We start from the raw sequence: 25,630 nt of genomic DNA, 5'->3' as shown, positions 1-25,630 counted from the left end.
ACATTTAAATACTTTCGAAAATAATTATATTCTCTGTACCATAAAATGGACGGTCGCCGTAATAACCAAAAATGTAGTTCATTTTGTAAAAGCATTATTATCAAAGAAGAAGGGAAAGGCACTCGTCGTGTGGAAAACTTAAAAGGTGGGCGACGCATGCCTTTCACATGCATTATATTATCCATCAAACCGAATTAATTGAACTTATCCGGACTTAACCGAATTAATTGAACTTATCCAGAAACGACATCGTTTCTAGTCTCTTCTTTCCTCCTCGAGTTCCGATATTTGATTGTCGGAAACAAACCCTAGCTAAATCCCAGCGTCTCCTCTGCTCATACTCAATTCGTCTGCCTTACTGCTCCTCTCGGCTTTATCCAGGTATTGAATGTTTGATCTGAGTTTCTAAGCGCTTTGCTCGTGTTTTTTTTTTCTGCACTACTAATTGTAAATTATGTTAATGCTGATAAAGTGTTAAACTTTGACGAGTCTGTTTATTTCTTATAACGAGCTAAGAATCAAGACCATCCACTGTTGTCGTTTCACTTCATGTTTGATTGATTGCTGTAAATATTGCTTTGTGACACAAAAAGACACGATTTTTAGTTGATGCGGTCTGTTCTGTAACTGTCTTCTATTTGGTGATGCTCTGTTTATTATCCAATTCTTGTGTTTCTGGTGTCTGCTCCCATGTTGGGTTTGGTGTTAATGGTGTTTGCTAACTGTTCTCTTTGCTGTTTCTAAACTCAGGAGGATAGAGAGATGAAGATAGCTATTGAAGGGTGTATGCATGGAGACCTCGACAATGTGTACAAGACAATCCAACACCACGAACAGATTCACAACACTAAAGTCGATCTCCTCCTCTGCTGCGGCGATTTCCAGGTAAACTCTATGAGCATTATCTGTTTTTTTTCCAAAGAAATTTTTTATTCGATTTCTGTTTTATTAGTGTTGAAAAAAAAAAACTGTGTCTAGGCTGTGAGAAATGAGAAAGACATGGATAGCCTTAGCGTACCTATAAAATACAGAGAGATGAAGTCCTTCTGGAAGTACTACTCCGGCCAAGAAGTCGCCCCCGTTCCCACTATTTTCATCGGTGGGAATCACGAGGCTTCCAACTACTTGTGGGAGCTGTAAGTTTTCTATTGATTAGTAACTACAAAAGGCTTCAAAATGCGTTCTTAATGGTTGTTGCTTGCTGTAGGTATTATGGAGGTTGGGCTGCCACCAACATCTACTTTCTAGGCTATGCAGGGGTTGTCAAGTTCGGTAATCTGCGAATCGGAGGCCTTTCTGGTATTTACAAGGGGCGAGATTACCGTTCAGGTTTGTTCACTTTTTTTTCTTGTTTAGTCCAGCTTTTGATCTCTTAAGTGAACTCACTCGTTTTTTGAGTAGGACACTATGAGCGGCCACCATATAACCAAAGCACAATCAAATCAGTCTATCATGTTCGTGAGTACGATGTCCATAAGTTGATGCAACTTGAAGAGCCGCTTGATATATTCCTCTCACACGACTGGCCTGTTGGAATCACTGATTACGGTGACGCAAGAACACTTATTCAGCAAAAACCCTTCTTCCAGGAAGAGGTAAACTTTTAGTGATAATGTTTCTACTCTTTGTTTCATTTTGGTTCTGAGATGATTGGAACTGAATTGAACCAGATCGAGGCGAAAACGCTTGGAAGCAAACCAGCGGCTCAGCTGCTAGAGAAACTGAAGCCTCGGTATTGGTTCTCAGCTCACCTACACTGCAAATTCGCTGCTGCCGTTCAACACGGGAACGATGGCTCGGTGACAAAGTTTCTTGCCTTGGATAAATGCGGTCCAGGGAAAAAGTTTCTACAGGTTCTTTCTTCTCTCATGTGTCCACCTTTTGCTTTGTTCTTTTCAAGCAAAAGGTTCTCTTATAACTTCTTTGAATGTTCATTAGATCATTGATATAGAATCAGAGCCTGGACCCTTTGAAGTCTTATACGATGAAGAGTGGCTAGCAATAACACGAGAGTTCAATTCTGTTTTCCCGCTAACACAGAGACCAGCGAGTTTCAGGTATAGTATCTTTAGCAAGCTACTAAAGATATGTTTATATGTCTCTCATTCATTTTTTTTTCTACTCCCGTGTTGTGGTAATAGCTCTGCTGCAATGGATATACAAGAGAGCCGAGAGTGGGTGAGGAAGAAGCTAGAGGAAAGGCAATTTAAACCTTTTGAGATGGTAAAGACGGTGCCTGCATATAACCCTTCACAACGTATCTTTGATCCCATACCTGGTAAGTTAAATGCACTTGATACAGATGATTATTTAAAGTTGTCTCATAGCCGGTTAGATATACATATAATTGTTTAACATCATGTTTTATCTTGTGGAATTGTGTAGAGATCCCGCAGAATCCTCAGACAGTGTCTTTGTTAGAGCTTCTTGGTCTTCCATATCTGCTTGATTCATCACCGGTAACAGGTGAAAGAACCGCCATCCCTGCTTCACCTGTTGGAACAGGTAATGATTGTGTATTGCATATTCATTTACTTTTTCTATCTACCTTGTAATGGAACTGCATCAAATTACCTGATGACAGATGCCATGTGTATTGCAGAGTTTCAAACTTATAGTGAAGAAATCCCTATTGATGATATTGATGAAATCGAAGATATACCAGAAGTGGAAGGAGATAACATACCACACTAGTAGTGATTTTGTGATCAGAAAATATAGTGATTTTGTGATCCTACATTTTGTTTTATTAGTATAACTTTTATTTATGATGTAAAAACAAAGTGAACTATTCTGTTCACATTTCTTTGTCTACTTAGAATTCATTTTTGTTCGAAAAAATGAATTCATTTTTGTATATATCAACATAATATTATTCAAATTCATAATGATAATAATTAAATAAATAAAGCAAAAATATTAAATAATTATAGATTAACAAAGAACAATGTTAAGGAACCGAGATCTATGCTTCTGGTTTCTTGATATATACTCTCTCCGTTCCTTAATGATAGATTTTTTAGAAAAAAAAATTGTTTCACAAAGAAGTATTTTTTTGTGTTTTCTATTAAAAAATTGTAAATTTAAAAAAATTAATTGATTTTATTGAATTAATATTGGTTAAAAGTTATTGAAATTTGAAAATTACAGAAAACGATACATTTATTATGGTAGTTTAATATGTTTTCTTAATATGTGAAAATATTAAAAAGTCTATCTTTGTGGAACGGAAGGATTTGTGGAACGGAACGAGTATATTTTAGTGAAAGTGTTCATTTCACTCATATATGCGTTGTAATGAAACTGCATCAAGTACCAATGATAAAAATGCTTAGTTCAATTTATCACACAATCAAACATGTTTGGTTGAAAAAGAAAACATGTTTGGTTGTGATATTGCAGATTTTCAAACGTATGATAGTGACAAAGTCCATATTGATAATATTGATGAAATAGAAGAGATAATTGAAGCCAAGAAAGATTGCACACCATGTTAGTGGGGAAAAAGATTTGGAGACTGAAAATGAGGTTTTCCCATTACATGTTGATTTATCAAAACAAGTTTTATTTGTGATGTTCAAAAGTGAATCAATACTATTTTATTCATATTTTTATCTATTTTATAAAATTAATTCATATATCAATATAATATTATATAAATACATAGTGACAATCATCAAATAAATAAAAATAAATTTAATGAATTAATTAAATACATTAATGTATTAAAATTTTGATTTATTTTATTCTTAATTTAAAAATTGAATTATGTAGGAAATATTTGTTATCTAATTTGAAATTAAAATCGGATTGGAAAATGAGTTGGAAATTTTTTAGATTATAAATCAATATGATTTGAATGGGTTCAACCAGTTTGGATTGAATTAAAGCATATCATAAAAATTAGAATATTGTTATTAATGTGTTGGAATGGGCTTTAGATCTTTAATTGAGAAGGGTCACTACACTCTCTACCGTGACAAAGTCAAATATCTTGGAATTTTGTCACATATCTTGAAATACATATGATCTCTTGTTCTTCTTCAGAATGTGTATTAGAATGACAGAAAAGAAGTTTAACGGCTCATATTTTTCTGTGAAGGTAACACACCAAAGCTGAATCAGAAGACTCAACGGTAGCAAAACTTGTCAAGGAAGTGACTCTTATTCAAAGTCAGTTCTTGTCTTTTCAAGCATTGCCTATGCGCAGGGATATCACCAATGTCTTTAGGCTTGACAAAATGTTATTGTCTCCCAAACAAGATTGATTGAATATGGGATCGAGTTGGAGACGTGTCCCATCTGTTATGATTACACTCAACCTCGTGAAATGTTTGAAGTGTCGACTTGATTCCACGGTGTCTACATTTTGCTTTATCATTATAAGTTTTATTTGTGATGTAAAAGAAAAGTGATATTTAACTATTTCTATTCATATATTCTCTATCTATTTGGAATTCAATTTATTTTATATATCAACATAATATTGTTCAAATACATAATGACAATCATTAAATAAATAAAACATAAATAATGAATGATCATAGATTAGGAAAGAACAGTGTCAAAGAATCTTCAAGTTGTTTCGCTAATATATATTTGACAATGTTCTTTGCTAATATATGTTTCAAAACGTGTATTTGAGATTGCTCTTTGCTAATGTATAATCTGATTTTTATTTGTTTTTCAATTGATGTTCTGTTGTATATATAGGTTACCACAGAAATTGTTTCAATTTAAGTTTTGACATTGTTATAATTCTGCAATTTGGTCTCGGCATTAGGTTCTGGGCTGGCTATTTTTTTTTGTGATTTGTGAGAATGATTGAATTGACCAAAATTTGAGCATGAAATTTTGATACACATATATTTTACTTGTGACTTAAAAAGAAGAAGAATTATTAACTATTTATATTCATAACTTTTTCTCTATATAAATTTCATATATTTTATATATCAACAAAATTTTGTTTAAGTACACAATGATTTTGGTTTTGTGTTGCCAATTTGCTTATATGGTAAATTACATTCCTCTGAATCACTTCAGCTTACAGTTACAGTTACCTAGACGGCTATCTGATCTGACAACAGGAGAAATGAAAGAAAGAAGACACCCTAGGTTTTGTCAGATTTTTCCTGCCAATCAAATCATAATGAAGCCCAGGCCCAAACCTCAATTATTAGCTCTTGTGTTTTCCCTTTGTGTTACGGTTTTTTTATTTCTAAATTACGACGACTACAAACGCTTGAAATATTAATTGTGTAATTAAGGACAGAAGATTATGTAAAGATGCATAAGACGCAAATTCGTTATGTTCCATATTTTCTCTCTTCTTCATAAAAATTGTATTTCTTTTCCATAATCTCTCGCACACGTTACAATTTCAGAACCTCCAAACTTGTATGTAAGTAAGATCTTTGTTTAGGTTTTACTCTTTTTCCTCTGTTTTTTTTGTCTTTATTCTTTGGTTGGTTTCTAAATCTTGTGCAGATTCTTCCAGCAACATCCATGAATATCAACGGTATCAAGAAGCAGAATGAGAGAGTTGGTTTGGGAAGACAGTGTTCCTGTTCTTACGTTTTGTTCTAAGGTCAAGGTTGAAACAATCTGTGACTAATAAAGAACGGAGTAATTTAATTAATGTCTCTAAATTAGATAACAGCAGCCATTATCGGACTTTATCTTTCCAGTTTTTTTAGTGATGTGCAAGAGTTAAATAGTATAAGTGCGAATGATATTATACTAAGAAAATAATATGAATCCACTATTTATACTTTAGCATTAGTTTGAGCACACAGAAGGGAGAGAAACCATCCTCATCATCGTTTCTACACCAGAAATGCCAAAAATAATGTTATCCAGACTGTCTGGGACATTCATGTGAGTTATGCATGTGATAAACGAAAGCAAGACTTCTTGTCTCTTCTCCTTTGAAAGAATGTGATTTAAGTGAGAGACAACTTGTTCCCTATTGTTTAAATTTGCATTGGACGAGGTTTCTTCCTTGACAACAGTTGACCTTAATCGTTTACTAAAATATCAGAATATTAAGGAAACAAGTTCATTCCATTAGATTCGATACATTGAACAATATAATATAAGACTTCTCAAACCATCTCTGCAACAAAATAGCATTACCATATAGACCACAACCTTTCTTTCTTTCTCTGCAAGTTCTGACGATGACGAGAGAAAACGACCTTGTTCTCAACCTACTCTTCCTTGTCCTCGTCTTATTAATGCAAGTCGGAGAGGGACAACAAAATAGAGCAACAGATGTTAAAGTGGGATCGAGTTTGAGACGTGTCTCATCTGTTATGATTACGCTCAACCTCGTGAAATGTTTGAAGTGCCGACTTGCTTCCACGATGTCTACATTTTGCTTTATCATTATAAGTTTTATTTGTGATGTAAAAGAAAAGTGATAGTTAACTATTTCTATTCGTATATTCTCTCTATTTGGAATTCAATTTATTTTATATATCAACATAATATTGTTCAAATACATAATGACAATCATTAAATAAATAAAACATAAATAATGAATGATCATAGATTAGGAAAGAACAGTGTCGAAGAATCTTCAAGTTGTTTCGCTAATATATATTTGACAATGTTCTTTGATAATATAGGTTTCAAGATGTGTATTTGAGATTGTTCTTTGCTAATGTATAATCTGATTTTTATTTGTTTTTTAATTGATGTTCTGTTGTATATATAGGTTACCACAGAAATTGTTTCAATTTAAGTTTTAACATTGTTATAATTCTGCAATTTGGTCTCAGCATTAGATTCTGGGCTGGCTATTTTTTTTTGTGTGAGAATGATTGAATTGACCAAAATTTGAGCATGAAATTTTGATACACATATATTTTACTTGTGACTTTAAAAAAAAAGTGAATTATTAACTATTTATATTCATAATTTTTTCTCTATATAAATTTCATATATTTTATATATCAACAAAATTTTGTTTAAGTACACAATGATTTTGGTTTTGTGTTGCCAATTTGCTTATATGGTAAATTACATTCCTCTGAACAATCTATAGTTTAACAACAATCTACATTTTTTAATACTAGATTCCACATTGAAATTTAATTTTGAGGAACTAATCATATGAGGTAATCGACATGGTGAACAACAATAAGGTTAAACTAGAGACGTGTCTAATCTGATATAATACGTTTGATCTAACGAAAAGTTTGAGGTGTCGACATGCTTTCAACGCATCTGCCTAGTTGCATGAGAAAACAAGTCACATAGGCCCTGTTCATTTCTCTGACGCCAGCGTCAGAGGCAGCGACCAAAATTAACAAACAGATGCGAAATTTTTTAATGGTTTGTTGCTATACAGTTGCCGCCGGCGACTCTTTCTGTTTGTCTTCTCTATATTTTTATTCTCGTTGCTTTTTTACAGCGTCTCCTGCACAAACGGCGATGTGTCGTTAGCGGCAAAAATTTGCATCTTCTAACTCTCTATTTTGATTGGTTGTTGAGCTGTCATTAAAATTCTTTTGCATTTTTTGATCGCTGGTACTTGACGCAGTGTTCTCGAAACGAACAGGCCTATAGTTACTACACGGTTGGAGACTATCTTGCTGCAAGGTGGATCGATAGGGATCGAAATCAAAGAAGAGCATAGATTTAGGGTTTGAGATCTTTCGAGTTAAAGAAAAGGATATTCCGGTAGAAGTTCTTGAGCTTGACAAGAAGAATGATAAGATCATTGAGTTCGCTTGGAGCCAAAAGGTCACAGATTCGCCGTGATCCACGGTAACTTACCGAGACCAGATGTCAGTTTCTACTCAATGCGGACCCCTGGAAGAGTTTTAAAGCTAGTTACTCTTAAGGCCAAGCAGGCCAATGCCCTCTTCTGGTCTCCCACTGGCAAACACATGATCATAGCTGATGGGTTAAATGGCAAGCTTGAGTTTTACATTGTGGATATGCTTATGACTATGGCAACCGTTGAAAACTTCATGGCCCATATCAAGTGGGATCCAACTGGAAGGTATACCTTAACATCACTCCTTCAGATATAACTCTGTTTCTCTGTTTTTAATTTTTTTTTCAGGTACGTTGTAACTGTAGTGGCATCAGCGGTGATGGAGGATGGGTTTTACATTTGGTCCTTGTATGGGAAGCTGCTTTACCGAACACTCAAGGAACTTGTCTTTCAGGTACAATTCAGAAAACTATTATTGCTTGCAATGCAAGGAAGAGAAACAAGTCACTCTGTTTTGGTTTTCAGTTTGCTTTGCGTCCAAGACCACCGTCTTTGTTGTCGGAGCAAAAGGAAAAAGAGGTGAAAAAAAATCTGCGGCCATACGTGGAGAGGTACGAGGAAGAAGACAAAGAAGTCTTGGATTTGTTAAGCAGGCAAGAGATGGAGAAGAGGAGAGTGATGGAAGAAGAATGGGAGATGTGGATAAACAAGTGGAAACAGCTGCACGAGGAAGAGAAACTCCAAAGGTAAAATCTTCTTGGTGAGGGAGAAGAAGAGGAAGAGGAGCATTATTATGGGACCGTTGAGGAGTTGATCAATGTCTGTGAGGAAGTTGTGTCCTTGGAACCATGAGCAAGAATGAAATGTGGTATTCTCTTTATTCTTGTTCAATTTTTTATTTGAATAAAATTTGGTTGCTTCATATTTTGTAGCACAATATAACAATTTAGAATAATAATAATCTTTATATGGATTATAACTATATGTATTTATCTGATGGTATACTACATTGTGTCTCCATTGAGTTCCTAGCATGTGCAGAATTATACATCACTTATATCATTATGTAGGACGGTTATGCTCATTATGAAACTTGTGGACGAGATGAGATATAACCAAAGTGTATCTTTTTTAATCAGAGGTTAAATAGATCATCAGAAGAAGGATTAGGAACAGTTGTGGTAAATTGGATATTTAGTAAGACTCGGTTTGATACATGAGAACCACAATCTTATGTTGTTATGATATGTGTAAACCATCCAAATTACTGGCTAGTTATTAGTATTTATCACGTTTGCTTATGTTTTACATGGTAAGGTGCTCTAAAGAGGCCAGTGTAGGTTTTTTTTCTTTTTTTTCTTTGAGGCCAGTGTAGAACCATAGTCTTAAGTTGTTATGTTTTACTGGGAGAAGTTCTTGCTGTTACTCGTGCATTTGGCGATAGGTTATTAGAGCATTATGTTGTTGCTGATCCGAAGATACGGGTATTGGCTTTGCATCATAGTATTGGCTTTGGATCATAAACCTACTAGGATATTCTAATATGTACATATCATTTGTTGTTGGCACAAAAACTACTAGGGTAAGAGTAACTCCTTACGTTTTGTTAAATACCTACTTTGATTTTTGATACAAGTAAAACTTTTTAAAAGTGACAGCATTCATACATCCAAAGCGTTTTTGCATATAAATTACATAGCTATCCAAAACTCTGATTAAGTCGTACAAAGTTGAAACTTGAAAGAAAAGTATAACGTACGAAAATATATAAACGTAAAACTAAAGCAATAAATGAAAGAAAATCTTAATGGAAGATAACTGTTTGGAACTTTCTTTAGTAGACGGACGCGGCTACTCGGTGCATCGAATGAGCGGGTGTCAAAATGTCAAAAACAGAATCTATTCCTTTTGCTATAATTAACTCACAACAGTACATAATGTGACACGTCTTAACATATCTGCTAACTATTTGACACACAGAATAGCTAAAAGCCTAAAACCAGATACGCAACACAGAATGATTTGCTAGCTAATTTTTTATTGTTAATTAGCTAGTTTACCATCTTGGCTTTCGAAAATAATTGGAGGATATCATTTTTTTTAACACTTGGAGGATATCATTTTATTTAAAATAAATTGAGAACAAAGTTTACGTTTGTAAAAGAACTGTTCATCGTCAATTACTTAGCCTGTATTTTCACTCAAATGTATTTTTAATTGTTAAATAATTAAATATATACTTGAACATTAGGTTTTTATGAAATTTAAAAGGTGTCAACCTACTAGAATACCAATTGCTGATAAAAAAAAGGGGAAAAATAGTCCAAAGGACCATCTCATCCAATATAAAAACATTTTCTGAAAGCTTCTAATTATGTTTAGATAATGTTTTTGTTTTGGAGAATTTGCCAAATATGACTCACAACTTGATTTTAAATACAAACCTATACCCAAACTTGAATCAAATGCAAAACTGACCTAAAAACTTTGTGAAATTACAGCTAGTCCCTTGTGACAAAACAAAAAAACAGAAACCATTTTTACGAATATAGCCTCAGTAAGTCGTCTGAGTCGTCTGAGATGTTAGAAGTCTTCTAGAAAATTTTGGTGTAGCTGATCTTAAAAATAATTTATAAATTTTTTAAGAAATATTTTGATAAGCGAAAAAATAAAATCATGTAATTATAACAGTTTTAAGTGATATAAATTAAAATATAACAAAACTGAATTGTTTTCAACATAGATGAGTGTAGGTAGTGAATCATGGTATTCTTAGGTCTAGGGTTTGACAACATATGTTGTAATATTGTATGTAATCTTAGGGTTAGATTTTGGAAAGCTTGAATATTTTTTTGAAAAATTAAATTTTTACCTGTAAGTGTTTATTTTTGTATATAGTAAACAATTTTAAAGTTTAATTTGATTTTACGAAGTGTTTAGTTAGTTAATTAAGTTTAGGGGTTATGTTTAGGGTCTAGACGACTTCCATGGAAGTCGGCTGGTGAATAATTTTAGCTGGACGACTTACATGTAAGTCGTCCAAATATTTCCGCCTAAATTTTTTGAAAAAATTATTTTCCCGCTTAAATAATTTAAACTGGACGACTTACTTGTAAGTCGTCTGAGAAGTCTTCTATTTTAGTTTCCCGCTAAAAATATTTTAATTTCCCGCTAAAAATATAAGTCGTCTGGGCGACTTACAAGTAAGTCGTCTAGGAAGTCGTCTGAATCAAAAATATTTTAACCTAATTGGATTTTTTGTCTTCCTATATAAAGAAAAATTTACACATTATCTCTCCTCCTTTCAAATGGCTGCAACAAAAATGTAATGTTCATCACTCTAAAACTCTTCAACCTCTCTTTAATCTTTTTGAACTTATAAACACTAAGCTTTATATCAATTTATTGTTTTTGTCTCATGTCTTTCTCATTAATTTATCTTGTTTTTGCAGGTTTTTCATCACATGATTCTCATCTTCCACTCATTTAAAGGAAGATCTATCAATTTTAGATATGTATTTTTGTGTGTTCTATAAAGGTATATTTATCTAATCTTCCACTCATTTTTTCTGTTTTTAAGCAATTTGAACGTTTTTTGATATGCAGGTTTTTCAGATCTGGATTTGATATGCAGGTTTTTTTCAGATCTGGAAGACTTCTGGGACGACTTACCTGTTAGTCGTCTAAAATATAATGCGCTAGACGACTTCAAGGAAGTCTTCCAGACGACTTCCAGGAAGTCTTCTTCCATATCAAGTGGGGTCCAAGCTTGTCTTTGTAGATGAATGATCTATAATAGTTTTGTTTGTGGTCTGTTTTGTGATTTGCATGTCTACTCTTTTATTTGTGAATTTTTTGTAAAATCAGTAATAATGTTTTCCAAGATGTAATATATGTGCTAACAATGTGTTTGCACATTTACAAATCAATGAAATAATATACTTCAATAGCCTTTTTCTTATCTTTGGATCTCCCATATGCAATAATAAACTCCAATGGCCTTCTTCTCATCTTAATAAACAAGAATGTTGGTAGCCTCATATTGATATAACATTTTAAGAAGCATTTTAACTCTTCTTCCAACTCATAACAATAATCATCATTGGTGTCTATAAAAATAATACTTAAGAGATGGTAACAAACAATAGTAACTAGTCAAAGTATATCACATTTTTAACATGTTTGTGTTGAAAAACTTAGTCAAATTTAGTAAAACTAAGGGAGAAAACATATTTTGAAAATATGAGTTGCCACAAAGAGAGTTTCCATTGACTTGTATATTCCAACATCCATCTTTCAACAACCATTCTCCATACACTGCATGTAACTGACGCATCATCTGAAAAAGTCAAAATAAAACACATTAGCAAACATAGAACAAAGAAAACGAAAGTTTATTAAAGATCGACGCGGACAACTTCAATCTAAGTCTTCCAGACTACTAAAATACAAGTCGTCTGGTCAACGCAGAAGTTATTTTTGCAATTGAATTTGAAATCTGTTATCTGAGACGACTGAAAAATAAGTCATCTACTTTTATTTGGTTAAAAAAAACTCTAAAAAAGCTAGACGACTTACATTTCAGTCGTCATAGGTTAGTTTTTCATTTGACTGGATTATTTCAGAAGTTTGACTTTCCTGGACGACTTACATTTCAGTCGTCTGGTGAAAAATTGAAATATCAATATTTTATTAAAACTAGACGACTTACAATTAAGTCGTCATAGGTTAGTTTTGCAATTAAAAGATAAAACTTCAATATTTAATTATATATAGACGACTTACAATTCAATCGTCTGTCCGACGACTTACAATTCAGTCGTCCGTCCGACGACTTACAATTCAGTCGTCCGTCCGACGACTTACAGGATTTACGAGGTTTGACCAGAATCTCAGAATAAAATCCTGGAAGACTGAATTGTAAGTTGTCTGGGTATAATTAAATATTGAAGTTTTTTTTTTCAATGGCAAAACTAACCTACGATGACTTACATGTAAGTCGTCGGGTTTTAATAAAATATTGATATTTCAATTTTTCACCAGACGACTGAAAAATAAGTCGTCCAGGAAAGTAAAAATTCTGATAAAATCCAGTCAAATGCAAAACTAACCTATGAAGACTTACATGTAAGTCGTCTAGGTTCTTTGGAGATTTTTTTGTAACCAAACAAAAGCAGATGACTTATATTTCAGTTGTCTCAGAAAACAGATTTCAAAGTCAATTGCAAAAATAACCTCTGCATTGACCAAATGACTTCCAGGTAAGTCGTCTACAGCCAGACGACTTATCTGGGAAGTCGCCTAGATGAACAGATCTGGAAAAAAACTCAATTTCATACCTTAAATTGGTGAGATAACTTCCTTAGCACACATAAGCACTACAAGAAAACAGGGGGATTCTGATGGCCGAAATCGTCGGTAATTCGTCGGAATCGGTCTATTCCGACGAATTTCCGACGAACCCGTCCGTCGGTATCGTTTCGTCGGAAAAAAAAAATTCGTCGGAATTTCGTCAGAAATTCCGACGACTTTCTGACGAATACCAAGAAACGTCATTCTGACGAACTTCCGACGATATTACGATGCGGCTACACGAGACCAGAGTTCATCGGAAAACTACAATTCCGACGAACGTGGTTCCTCGGTTTATTCCGACGAACTGTAGGCGTCGGAATTTACCGACGGACATCGGTCGTCGGAATATACCGACGAACCACGTTCGTCGGTATATTCCGACGGAAATGAGTTTGTCGGTAAATTCCGACGGATATATGTCCGTCGGTATATTCCGACGACCGTTGTCCGTCGGTATATACCCTTTTTTTTTTACAAATTAATTTTGCATTTTTATATATTTTTTGATATTAATAAATTTAAAAAATTGGAAATTTAAAACTAATAATATTATAAAATTTAAATTCATAAAAACCGAAATAGGAAAAAAACATTCATAAAGTTTAAAATTCATACAAACCGAAATAGAAAAAAAAAACATTCCGAAAGTTTTATAAAGCCGAAATAAACTAAGAAGAACTCGAAGACATCAAACGATCTAGCTTCTGCATAATCTCGGTGTTGAACTTCTTCTGGGATGCCAACTCAGCAAGGATAGTGGCATTCTCCGAACGGATAGTGGCATTCTCCGAAAGGATAGTGGTGTTCTGCTCCTCCAATGCCCCAATCCGTTCATCTTTGTCATGTAGCTCCTCGAGAATCATGGGATCGGCATACGGAGCTTGCGAAGAAGATGCCGGATACGAAGAAGCACGACGGGCCAACCCAACTAAACGGCCTCCTTTCCTTTTAGGAACCGCCTACAAAAATATTTAAAGTAAGTAAATATGGACAAGTAAGTAATCGACATTATAAAAAAAATATATTAATAAAAAAAATTACCTTTTCAACCATCTCATTTATTTGCAATAGAGACAGGTTGGTTGAAGCTCCCGTGGAGTCGCCGTCATCAGAGAGAGGCTGAGATTGAGAAACTATCTCAGCTTCCACCAAATCAACTACACCTCTGATCACGGGGTCCTGAATTTGACCCGTCGTCTTGTTAGTGTGAGCCACCTTAATGAGTTGGAGACGATCAACGGGATTACCGTCATTTGCTTCGATCTAAAAAAACCGCCATTATTAGCCAAAAAATATATAAAATATTTATTTAAAAAATATAAAGATAAATAATAATAAAAAACTTACAAGTTCATCCTCCTTAGTAGACATGGAGCAAGCGCCGAGGTTGTGCACATACATACCTTTCCCGCCACGATCGCTCTTCCGGTTCCTGGAGTTCCTAGAAGACGTCTCTGCAGTGTCTTCCCTCTCCCAATGAGCTATCAACTGCTCCCACACCCCCCCGTTGATGAACCGTGGCTTCTTGTTCTTCTGCCAAACTGTCTTCCACGCGTTTATCTGCTTTGTGTAAGAGTCCATGGCCTTTTCGTTGAATTTCTTACGGACTGTTTCCGTAAGATCGGAGTGCCAGTTGAACTCTTGCTACAAAACAAACACAATTTAATAAGTAAATATATGTAAAAAAATGTAAAAACTTAAAAAAAATGAAGGGTTACTATACCGCAAACTGACGAAACCACAACTCTCGTTCGTCGGAAGGGATCACACTCCACTTTGGATATCCAAAACGGAGCATGGAGTACATCATCTGGTTGATGCTCCGGCTAATGCCATTTTTCGACTTGGTGAACCTTTAAAAAAAAATACAAGTTAGCAAGTTAATTAAAGCAAAAAATATAACGGTACAAATAAAAAAAAATACTAACCAAGTGCTATGGCCTCGTCGTGGGTTGAGTTGGAGAAACGGGAGATGCTCTCGACCTGGTTGTTGAACCAATAGATGAACCGGCATGACCCCCGGATCCTGTTGAGCAGCAGCGTGAGGGGCAGCGTGAGGGGCAGAGGGAGCTGGAGCGGGAATATATGCGGGAACCGAGTCATGAGACGATACCGATGCACGGGAACCGCTCACCGAACTACGTCGAAGACGGGCTGCGGGGCGGGCTTCATCCTCGGCCCTAAAAAAAAAAAATTAACCCATCAAACATATTTTCATTTATATATTTACAAAAGGTTTTATAAACGTTTTAAAAAAAACTATTAAACCTTTTATATATATATATATATATATATGTATACAAAATTATAAAAATTTTATAAATATAGAAAAATGTTGTTAAAAATTTATAAATGAAGAAAAATGTTGTTAAATATTTATATTTTAAAAAAAAAATGTTGTTAAATATTTATTAGTGGAAACTTAAAAAAAATATAAAAAATTTTAAAATTTTAAAATTTTTACTATACATGATTTACATATATATATATGTATACAAAATTATAAAAAATTTATAAATATAGAAAAATGTTGTTAAAATTTATAAATGAAGAAAAATGGTGTTAAATATTTATTTTTTTCAAAAAAACGTTTTTAAAAATCAAAAAACGTTTTTAAAAATCAAAAAACGTTTTTAAAAATCAAAAAACGTTTTTAAAAATCAAAAAACGTTTTTAAAAATCAAAAAACGTTTTTAAAAAAAAAAAAAAACGTTTTAAAAAATCAAAAAACGTTTTTAAAAATCAAAAAATGTTCCAAAAAAAACTAAAACAACAATCCTAACTTATATATCCTAAACTATCCATTCAATCCTAAAATGTTCAATCAAACAACCTAAAATCCGAGATCAACTTCCAAAACCCTAAACAATTGAAAAAAAAAAGGTTTGGGATGATTCTTACATGATTTGGGGTTTGGGGAAGAGATAGGAGGGTGAGGAGAGGATTCGCCGGTGAAGAGAGGCCGGAATCGCCGGAGAGTCGCCGAAATCGCCGGAGAGTTTTGAGAGAGAGAGAGGCCGCGGAGATAACGAAGAAGAAAGGAGAAGGATTTTTATTTCCGTGGATTCCGACGGACACGGGTTCGTCGGTATTCCGTCGGTATATTTAAAATATACCAAATGCCGATTCGCGAAAATTTTCAAGCGGTTTGGTTCTCCCGGGCTAATTGAAATTCCGACGGAACGTGTCCGTCAGTATTTTCCGACGGACACATTCCGTCGGTATTTTCCGACGGAATTCCGACGACTTAGTGTTTAGGGTGTTCTTTTCAAGTTTCTAAATGCAAAATCCAAACCTTTGATAATATATATAGTATTTGCATAAAGATTTAACAATAAAAATGTTTTATAACACGATTTTACACAACAATATTTTTTGTAGTGTAAGCTTATATAAATATGATTGTATAAGTACATAATGTTAAGATGAGATGTTATGAAAACAATGATATGCATACATAAATATTTTAATGAGTTGTTATATTTGAACGGTTGCGATCTAATACTATACTAAACACTTATTATGTGTTATTTTCATAGTTTTGGCATCTAAATTTATAGATTTTTATGATTGAAACTTTATAGAAAAACATGTCGTCGGTATTTTCCGACGAAATACCGACGACCTTTCCAATTTTCAATGAAACCCGTTGTCGTCGCTATGTCGTCGGTATATTGCGAGGGATTTCCGACGGACCATTAAAAAAAAAAAAAAAAAAAAAACTAATCAGAATCTTCTGAATCTTCATCAAACTCCCCAACCTCGGCTTCCGGCTCTGAATGTACGACAGCATCATGTCCAAACACAGTCAAATTCTCAACGAGTTGAACATTTTCCAAATCTTCAACTGCCTGGGCGTTGCTGGTAGACTCTGGTTGCAATGGTTCATCATCATCAGAAGTTCCATCCACTCGTCCTCTTGGGTTGATTTGCGTTACAGTAACCCATGGATCGTCTCTGTACGTCACCCGAGGGTAACTGATGTAGCACACCTATACATATCAATTATACAAAGTATTAGTTCAATATATAACATTAATTAATTATATTGGTAAAAAATTATGAATATATTGACATACCTGATCAGCTTGCGAACCAAGAATGAAGGGATCATAATATTGAAGTTTCCGCCGCGAATGAACTGATGTAACACCAAACGCATCAATCTTCACTCCTCTATCTGGGGTGGTGTCATACCAATCACAATAGAATACTACACAACGCAATCCAACCATTCCAGGAAATTGGATTTCCAATATTTCTTTTATGTTGCCGTAGTAGACATCGTCACCAGAAGAAGATGAAACACCAGCATCATATGTTGTCTTAGAATGACCTTTCCTTGTGAATGCATATCCTCGCGTACAAAATTTAGGATATGATTTGACCACATAGTTTGGTCCCTGCACAAATTCGCGTATCCAATCATCGAACACAAGACCTCTGGCCAAACCATCATTCACCTATAAAAAAAAACATATATGATTGCAAAATTAATTAGTTTATATATATTAAATTTAAACTAATCATTTGCATAGGGTAATAGGATATATGACTCACATAACTACGAAGCCACGCAGCAAATCCGTTATCTCTAAGTTGTCGAAGCTCATCTTCTGTTGCATGCCTGTGAGTCATACGCAACTCCGCCATATATACACTATATACAAAAATATTATCAATATGAAATAAATTTATTGAATATTAATCTAACAATAAATGAATAAATATTTTTACCTCTCATATTGTAGAACATCTTCACAGTTGGTGAGCAAATATGTTTGCAAATGAGCGTTCTCAGTGTCCGTAAGTCTCCGCTTCGTGAATTTTCCACTAAGTCGTCCTATTTCCTTGAACATGCTTGGGACAGTAACATGATATGTTGCTCTCTCCCCTCTATCATCATGCCGAGCAGGTCTTCGGTGTTTTGTTTGCACTTCTGGTGGAAAATAATTTTCAGCAAAGATTGCAGTTTCTTCATTGATCACCTGTGCCACTATAGATCCTTCCACCCTGCTTTGATTTTTGACCATCTTCTTCAGATGATGCATATAACGCTCAAAAATATACATCCATCTGTACTGCACAGGACCACCAAGTTCCAATTCTCTTGCGAGATGAATAGCAAGATGTTCCATTACATCAAAGAATGATGGAGGAAATATCTTCTCAAGGTTGCACATGCTGACTGGTGCGTTTGTCTTCAAATTATTAATACCCTCTTCAGTCAATACTCTGCTGCATAAGTCACGGAAAAAAACACTAATCCCTGCAATTGCTTCATGAACATTACGTGGCAATAATGCTGAAAAGGCAAACGGAAGGAGGCGCTGCATAATTACATGACAATCATGACTCTTCAAGCCAGTAAACTTTCCTTCGCTTCTATCAACGCAGTTCCCCAAATTTGATGCATATCCGTCAGGAAATTTCACTTTCTCTGTAATCCAATCAAAGAACTCTTCTTTTCTAGCACCATCTAGCCGATAAATGGGAAAAGGGGCCGTACCGTTCTCATCAACGTGAAGTTCAGAACGATCACAAATATCGACTAAATCCAACCTTGACTTCAAATTATCCTTCGTTTTACCTTGGATGTTAAGGACTGTGTTCATCAGATTATCGAAGAAGTTCTTCTCAATATGCATGACATCTAAATTATGCCGCAATAGATGACTCTCCCAATATGGTAGATCCCAGAAAATACTCTTTTTGTGCCAGTTATGTAGCTCTCCAACCGCATTGACTCGAATGTTTTCATGTCCACCTACATCTGGCGTCCTTTCTGCATCAAAATACCTAAACTGCTTCAACAAATCTTTCCCACTAACTTCCTCAGGTGGACCATCAAACACCTGCTTGTTCTTCGTAAACGAAGTCTTACTCCTGCGGTATGGATGATCAGGTGGTAGAAATCGTCTGTGACAGTCAAACCAACACGTTTTCCTTCCGTTCTTTAGTTGGAAAGCATCTGTGTCATCTTGACAATATGGACATGATAGCTTCCCATGTGTTGTCCATCCAGATAACATACCATATGCTGGAAAGTCACTTATTGTCCACATAAGTACTGCCCGCATCTGAAAGTTTTCTTTGCGCGAAACATCGTATGTCTCAAAACCATGCGCCCATAGTTGTTGCAACTCATATATTAGTGGTTGAAGAAACACATCTAGTGATCTTTTAGGATGATCTGGCCCGGGGACTAGAATTGAGAGAAACAAAAACTCTCGTCGCATGCACAAGCTCGGCCGTAAGTTGTACGGTGTCACAATAACTGGCCATAGAGAATACTGCCTTCCATGCTTTCCAAATGGGCTGAAACCATCAGTAGATAATCCAAGATAAACATTTCTTCTCTCTTCCGCAAATTCTGGATATGTTGACTGGAAATGTTTCCAAGCCTTTGCATCTGAAGGATGTCTAATCTCACCATTTGTGGAATGCTCTGCATGCCATCTCATTGCTTTTGCTGTGCGCTCACACTGATACAACCTCTTCAATCTTTCCGTCAAAGGCAAATACCACATTCTTTTGAATGGGATCGGAACTCTTCCCCTCGTCTCCTGATAACGAGGTTTCCCACAAAATTTGCATACATTCCGTGTCTCATCCGCTCTCCAGTAGATCATGCAGTTGTCAATACATACATCTATCACTTCATACGGTAGTTGAAGACCTGCAACAAGTTTCTGAACCTCGTAGTATGAACCCGGTGCAAGGTTATCCTCAGGTAGAATACCTTTGACAAAATCAGTAATCGCATCCATACATTCTTCAGCCAAATTATAGTCTGTCTTAATACCCATTAATCTAGTTGCAGATGATAAGACTGAATGACCATCTCTACAATTTTGATACAAAGGTTGTTTTCCTGCATCCAACATGTCAAAAAATCTCCTAGACTCGGGGTTTGGTTCTTCCCCTCTATAATGATCATGTACCATCTGCTCAGTACCTACACCATAATCTATATCCGTTCTAGATTCTTCTAACCTAATATCAGGCTGAGGTTCACTAACAGGCTGAGGTTCGCTAGTACTACCATATTCATAACCAGTTTCCCCATGAAGGTACCAAACTTTATAATTACGTGAAAACCCTTTCATATACAAATGAGTCCAAACATCAAATTCTTTTATAACCTTATTATTATTGCAAGAAGAGCAGGGACATCTTAACATACCACTTTTTGCATCCGGTTGCTGTTGAACAAGCCTCATGAATTCTCCAATCCCTTGAACGTATTCTTCCGTAAGCAAATTGGTGTTCGGATCCAAATGAGGTTTATCCATCCACGAACGATAATAAACTTCTGAAGACATGATTTTCACGGAATTGTTATGACTAAAGAGAATGAAGAGAGAATGAAGTGTGAATGAGTTGAATGAGGAGGGGTTGTATTTATAGGAAATTGCTTACGGACCTCCGACGACTTTCCGACGGAATTCCGACGGATGTAAAGCAGTCCGTCGGAATTCCGTCGGAATTGTCCAATCTCAAACGGCTATACAACGGTCATATATATTTGTCGGCAACGGTCACATGGTTCGTCGGAATTCCGTCGGAAAATTCCGACGGAATTCCGACGACTTTGCTCTTAATCGGAATGTCGTCGGAAATTCGTCGGAATATACCGACGAACTTCCGACGACTACAACGGTTACATTTTTTATCGGAATGTCGTCGAAAACTCGTCGGAAAATTCCGACGAACCAAATTTGGTCGGAATTCCGTCGGAAATGGCCGACGGAATTCCGACGACTTAATTTTTTTGTATTTGGTCGGAAATTTGTCAGTATTCCATCACAAATTTCCGACGACCTTGGTGTCCGTCGGAACCTCTGTCGGAATTCGGTGTGTTTTCTTGTAGTGAAGGTTTCTCCAAGCACACAGAATCTCAAACAAAAGTGACCCACCCAGAATCGTTAGCTTCTATGACTTTATGAACCATAAAAAATGTAGAATCAAAATCTTGGGTTTTTTTTAGCTGAATGTGGGGAGAAAGTGAGAGAGATGTTGTGTTTAGTTCATAAGAATGGAGAACGAATAAGGGTAAACCGATTTTGGGAGCATTAAGAGGTTCAAATTGGTTGTTCATGGTGGTTGGTGTATTGATGACAATGACAATCTTGTAATTACTTGAAGATCCTGAGGGTGAGAGAGTAAAAATGTCATTTTCGAAAAGAAAAAAAATTTGAAGGTATTTTCGTGAATTATATGAACTTGTGGGGCGAATATGACAAAACTAATTTCCAAAAAAAAAAAGAGGTTAGTTTTGTTTTTGACTTTGAGTTTAGGTCCATTTTGCAAACAAACCTTTTGTCTTTGAGTTTTTTTTTTTCTTATGCTTAATACATTCTTCAAACGTTTTTTTTTTTTAATTAATAGAATTCTTTAAAAACATAAACTGTCTCAAATTTTGGAAGTATATCAACCCAAGTGTAGGAAATTGGTTGAACGATCGAATCCTAAATACATGGATGTACACGCATGTACACGTATGAAACCACATTTACAGTCTTTTATGTAGGTAAAGTGATCAAATCTTTCCTCAAATTTACAAAAATTGAAATAAAGGATTTAGTATAACAAAATATAAAAACATTACAAAATAAGTAAAACCCCAAAATCTTGCTCTACAGTAAAATTTACATTCCTAGGAATCACAACAAGGAAAATTTCTCTAGAGAACTCGCACAAAAAGAAGAAGAAACAAAGAAGACGTTAATTAAAACAAAGCTTAGTGACTTGTTGTTGGTTCTCCTGTATCTTTCACCTTCGCTTCACCTTCTCCCATCTGCTTCTCCTCTTCAGCAACAACATTATCCTCCTGAGAAATTACCATTTTACCCTCCTGAACACCGCACGTACACTTTTTCACCGTCGGCGTCGCGAGAAACCTCGGCAAATTTTCTCCGGCCATAATGACTAGAAACTTCTCCTCGTATGCTCCGCTCGCCACCTTGTCCCCAGACCGACTCTCTTTCTCTTCGTCCACTTCCCCGCCGTTCCGACCACCTTCTTCGCCGGAATGGCGCCAGTAAGAGCAGGCGAGGATAAGAAGAGCAAAGGCTATGAGTCCAAGCATCGCCGCTAAACCGCCGAAGAGGTATGGAACCGGTGAGTGCCACGGCGACTGCGGTACCGTACCGTGATTCACGGAAGCTGAAGACGATCCTGACGTTGCGTGCATCGCCACATCTTCTGAGTTCGATCTGACGCTCAACAGTCTCATTTTTTCTTTAGACAATTTCTTTTTGATAATTCTCTCAACTTCTTTTTTTGTTTGTTAACTTTCTCACTTAACGTGTAAAGAGGAAAGCTGAGTATGAAACAATGGGGAGGGTAATGAGAGGTATTTATTATGGGTGGGTATACTCAACTTGGGGACAAAGAAATAGACGATTATATTTAATTAAATTGTAAAAAATTAATGATTCAGTCCTCTTTTTTTCTTTTTTAGCCATAGTGCTAAATTTATTTCATAAACACCCACAAAATATTCGACAAAAAAGCACCCCAACAATATTTCACAGTTTTTTTTACCTTGCATGGTTATTTTACGAAGGTGGCAACAATCAAGAAATTCACGATGCTTCTAGACGACATCATTAATTAAGTCTTAAAGAGTTTAAATACCTAGTAAACCATATTTTAACCCGTGAGGTATAATTATTTTACGCATAATGGTTTACGTTACTGTTACTATTATGCCACAACCCAATTTCAATAACAAAAAAAAAAGAAACGGTTGAATATGATTTTCATTAGTAAGATATTTCAATAAAAAAAGAAACGTATGATTTTCATTACTTTTGCAAAAAATTATTTTTATTAGTAACAAGATATTTAAATAATAAATTAAATTGATGAAAAACATTGCATATATACTAATATATGTATAACTTACTATACGCGCGACATGTGTTGCGCCATATGCTAAACTTCTGATTGGGGGATGCTGATTAATATATAATAGTGACAGATAAAAAAGGGGTGGTGTCATGATTCATGGTTCCAATTCATGTATCAACATAACTGGACACTTAACCACTTTCCTTTTAAGATTAAACTAAAAATATAGTGATTTGAGAGTTGAGATATACATAGTCCTTCCGTACAGTTATATCTGCTCACACTGAAATTTCAATATATTTATATAATATTATAAAGTAGTTATCCTTTTTTTTTTGGTCAAATAATTTTTCTTATGATACTCTTTAAGATTGTTATTTCTAATTCGATGTCCGATTCACTATAGTTGCATGTATATATACTTTTGTAATGTAGGAAATGTCTATTGCGGATGTAGTATTGATATGTTAATTCAACTTATTATATGATTGTTAGTTGATTTAGCTACTTTATTTCCCTGTAGAGCTATCCAATATACACGGTGAATTGAAAAATGTGACTTTCGTTCTTCATTTGTTTACCTTTAACTAAATTGTTTGCCTTTTCACTATTTTTTGTCTCACAAACTTCTTCACTTCATGTTTCTCCACCACCAATTTTTCCTTTTAAAAATGTAAGTTTTCCTTTCTTATGCTTTGCATTTAAGTTTTTAACCATCTTCTAAATATAAAAAGAAGAAAAAGCAATATATAAAATCTTCTTATATGAACATATATGTGTCGTTTTGATTTTTATTAATGGCGTCTACAAAACAGATTTAAAATTTACCATGATTTCGAGTGTTTATTTATTTTCTAACACAGATTCAAAGTTTCTTACTGAGTTTAAAGAACTTTACGAAAATTAACAATAAAAGCACCAAGGGATAAGAGATTAAGAGGGCCATATAATTCATTCGTATTCCATTACTCATTATTATAACATGAGAAAATAATATTGTATTATTTCTTTGTGCCCTACATTTCATCAGCTTCCACTTGCACCTTTTGGCGGTGGAGGTTAGTACGTTTTGTTCTGCACGGACAATCACCGCTCATCGTTACTTATCTTCATTACCCTCGTACGTGCATACAATGTAAAAGAATCTGAATGAAATGAACAAATTTCAAATCGTTGTTAAAATGAACATGTATATACCTAGGAAACGAATCGAAGATGATGTTAGATATTGTGGTAATTGAGGTGTTACAAACCATTTGAAATTGTGATTTTTCATATCGAACATACGAGACTTCACTAAGACCATCTCTAACGTATTCATCTATTTTTATCTCTAAAACAGAGGAACTCTATAATAGAGATAGATTTTATTCCAATGTATCTCTCTAAAATAGATATCTCTACATATATAGCAAAATATAGAGGAATGATATTTTTTCTTCTATGAATAGAGGAAAAAATAGCAATCTCTATTTTAGAAGCAAAAATAGAAATGAGTTGGAGTGATTTTGCCTCTAAATATTATTATAAAGATAGAAATAGAGGTGGGTCGGAGATGATCTAATAAAACGTAAATATAATGATGGCTAAAAAGGATTCTCAGGACAAGATTATCAAAAGTACGACATAACGGGGATGATTGCAAGGAGCTGTAGCTTTATATTTTTGCTTTAGAAATAAATCTGTAGATTTTTTTTTGCTGTGGTTGTAGATAATTTTGCTGTAGAATATTAGCTGTAGGTTTAAAAAGATTCAAAGACTTACATATAAATTTTCTAAAGCAAAAAATAAGTGCTCTAGATTTATGGCTTTTCACAGTTAAAAATAAATAAAAAAGAAAGAAAAATCTGTAGCTTTAAAAAATCTTTACAAAGCATGATTAGCAAAATTTTAGACCGTAGAAATAATTTAGTCTGTAGAAAGATCTTACAGCATTTCTAAAGCGGTTGTCAATCAATCCCAACATTGTGAAACCTGTGGGCTGTGAGTCTGTGACTCTGCTAATATTTAAGCAATATCTGTTTCGTATGTTTTTATTGCTTTACCCAAAGGCAAGTTTCGTATGAAGAATAGCCACTTGGATTCCAAATACTCCACAAATTTTTATTTTATATAAAATATAGCATGCCCGCTTTTTCATAAAACAAATCTGCAGTATTTAATTGTAATTGCGATGGATAATCAGATTCCACTTTTGTGCTTGAACGGCCATTCCTTTCTTATTAGTAACTTTCGTTTGTTTTTTTAATGATCTAATAAAGTATATTTCAATTATAAAAGAAATTGTTGGCGAAAGGACCAATCACCAAAGAAATCTCCTGTCAGATTACATCCACAAAAAAAATACAATTACTACAGCTTTGCTGTTATAATATTCCAACTTTATACTATTAAGTTAGTTAATTGAGGATTAGAGACAGATATAATATTAAATTCGAAGGGAAACACACTATTATTTAAATAAGCAGATGAACATATTCCAAACTTGAGTTTTAGACCATGATTATCCCATAAAACCTTTAATGGATTTCTTAAAAAAGAAAAAAATTAAAAAAATGCATCAACCGCGGACCGCCACGTGTCAGTGAGGTCCGCGAAGAGTCCAACACCGCAACAATAGTCAATTTTTAATCTGGACTTTCTGTTACCGTTTTTCGTGTTTCGTTAGGGCTCACCTCGCTAAAAAAC

The 25,630-nt window shown here is 34.6% G+C and overlaps 3 protein-coding genes across 4 annotated transcripts; 2 read left to right on the top strand and 1 right to left on the bottom strand.

The window, feature by feature from the left end:
• The first annotated feature begins 201 nt into the window (after positions 1 to 201).
• On the top strand, positions 202 to 2,875 carry LOC106368694 (lariat debranching enzyme). 2 transcript variants are annotated; one of them, XM_013808710.3, is made up of 10 exons: positions 202 to 381; positions 751 to 885; positions 979 to 1,136; positions 1,208 to 1,329; positions 1,402 to 1,595; positions 1,671 to 1,853; positions 1,939 to 2,057; positions 2,142 to 2,278; positions 2,386 to 2,505; positions 2,603 to 2,875. In XM_013808710.3, the coding sequence occupies exons 2-10, from the start codon at positions 763 to 765 to the stop codon at positions 2,692 to 2,694; spliced, it is 1,248 nt and encodes a 415-aa protein (XP_013664164.1). In that variant the 5' UTR covers positions 202 to 381; positions 751 to 762; the 3' UTR covers positions 2,695 to 2,875. The 2 variants fall into 2 exon arrangements, with proteins under 2 accessions (XP_013664164.1, XP_013664163.1); XM_013808709.3 differs by having other exon boundaries at positions 2,585 to 2,875.
• A 4,936-nt stretch (positions 2,876 to 7,811) lies between these two features.
• On the top strand, positions 7,812 to 8,479 carry LOC106363708 (eukaryotic translation initiation factor 3 subunit B). Its single transcript, XM_013803409.1, has 3 exons — positions 7,812 to 8,014; positions 8,078 to 8,183; positions 8,255 to 8,479. Exons 1-3 carry the CDS (start codon positions 7,812 to 7,814, stop codon positions 8,477 to 8,479), a joined length of 534 nt encoding a protein of 177 aa, XP_013658863.1.
• Positions 8,480 to 21,653: 13,174 nt separating this feature from the next.
• Positions 21,654 to 22,450, bottom strand: LOC111212363 (protein GLUTAMINE DUMPER 1-like). The gene has a single exon (XM_022713891.2). The coding sequence runs from the start codon at positions 22,320 to 22,322 to the stop codon at positions 21,828 to 21,830; it is 495 nt and encodes a 164-aa protein (XP_022569612.1). The 5' UTR covers positions 22,323 to 22,450; the 3' UTR covers positions 21,654 to 21,827.
• Positions 22,451 to 25,630: the final 3,180 nt, after the last annotated feature.

The sequence above is a fragment of the Brassica napus genome, chromosome C7 (genome assembly GCF_020379485.1).
Source record: "Brassica napus cultivar Da-Ae chromosome C7, Da-Ae, whole genome shotgun sequence".
Classification (NCBI taxonomy): Eukaryota; Viridiplantae; Streptophyta; class Magnoliopsida; order Brassicales; family Brassicaceae; genus Brassica; species Brassica napus.
The sequence above is the reverse complement of the archived record's forward strand: the minus strand, read 5'-3'. Positions and strand labels throughout refer to the sequence as shown.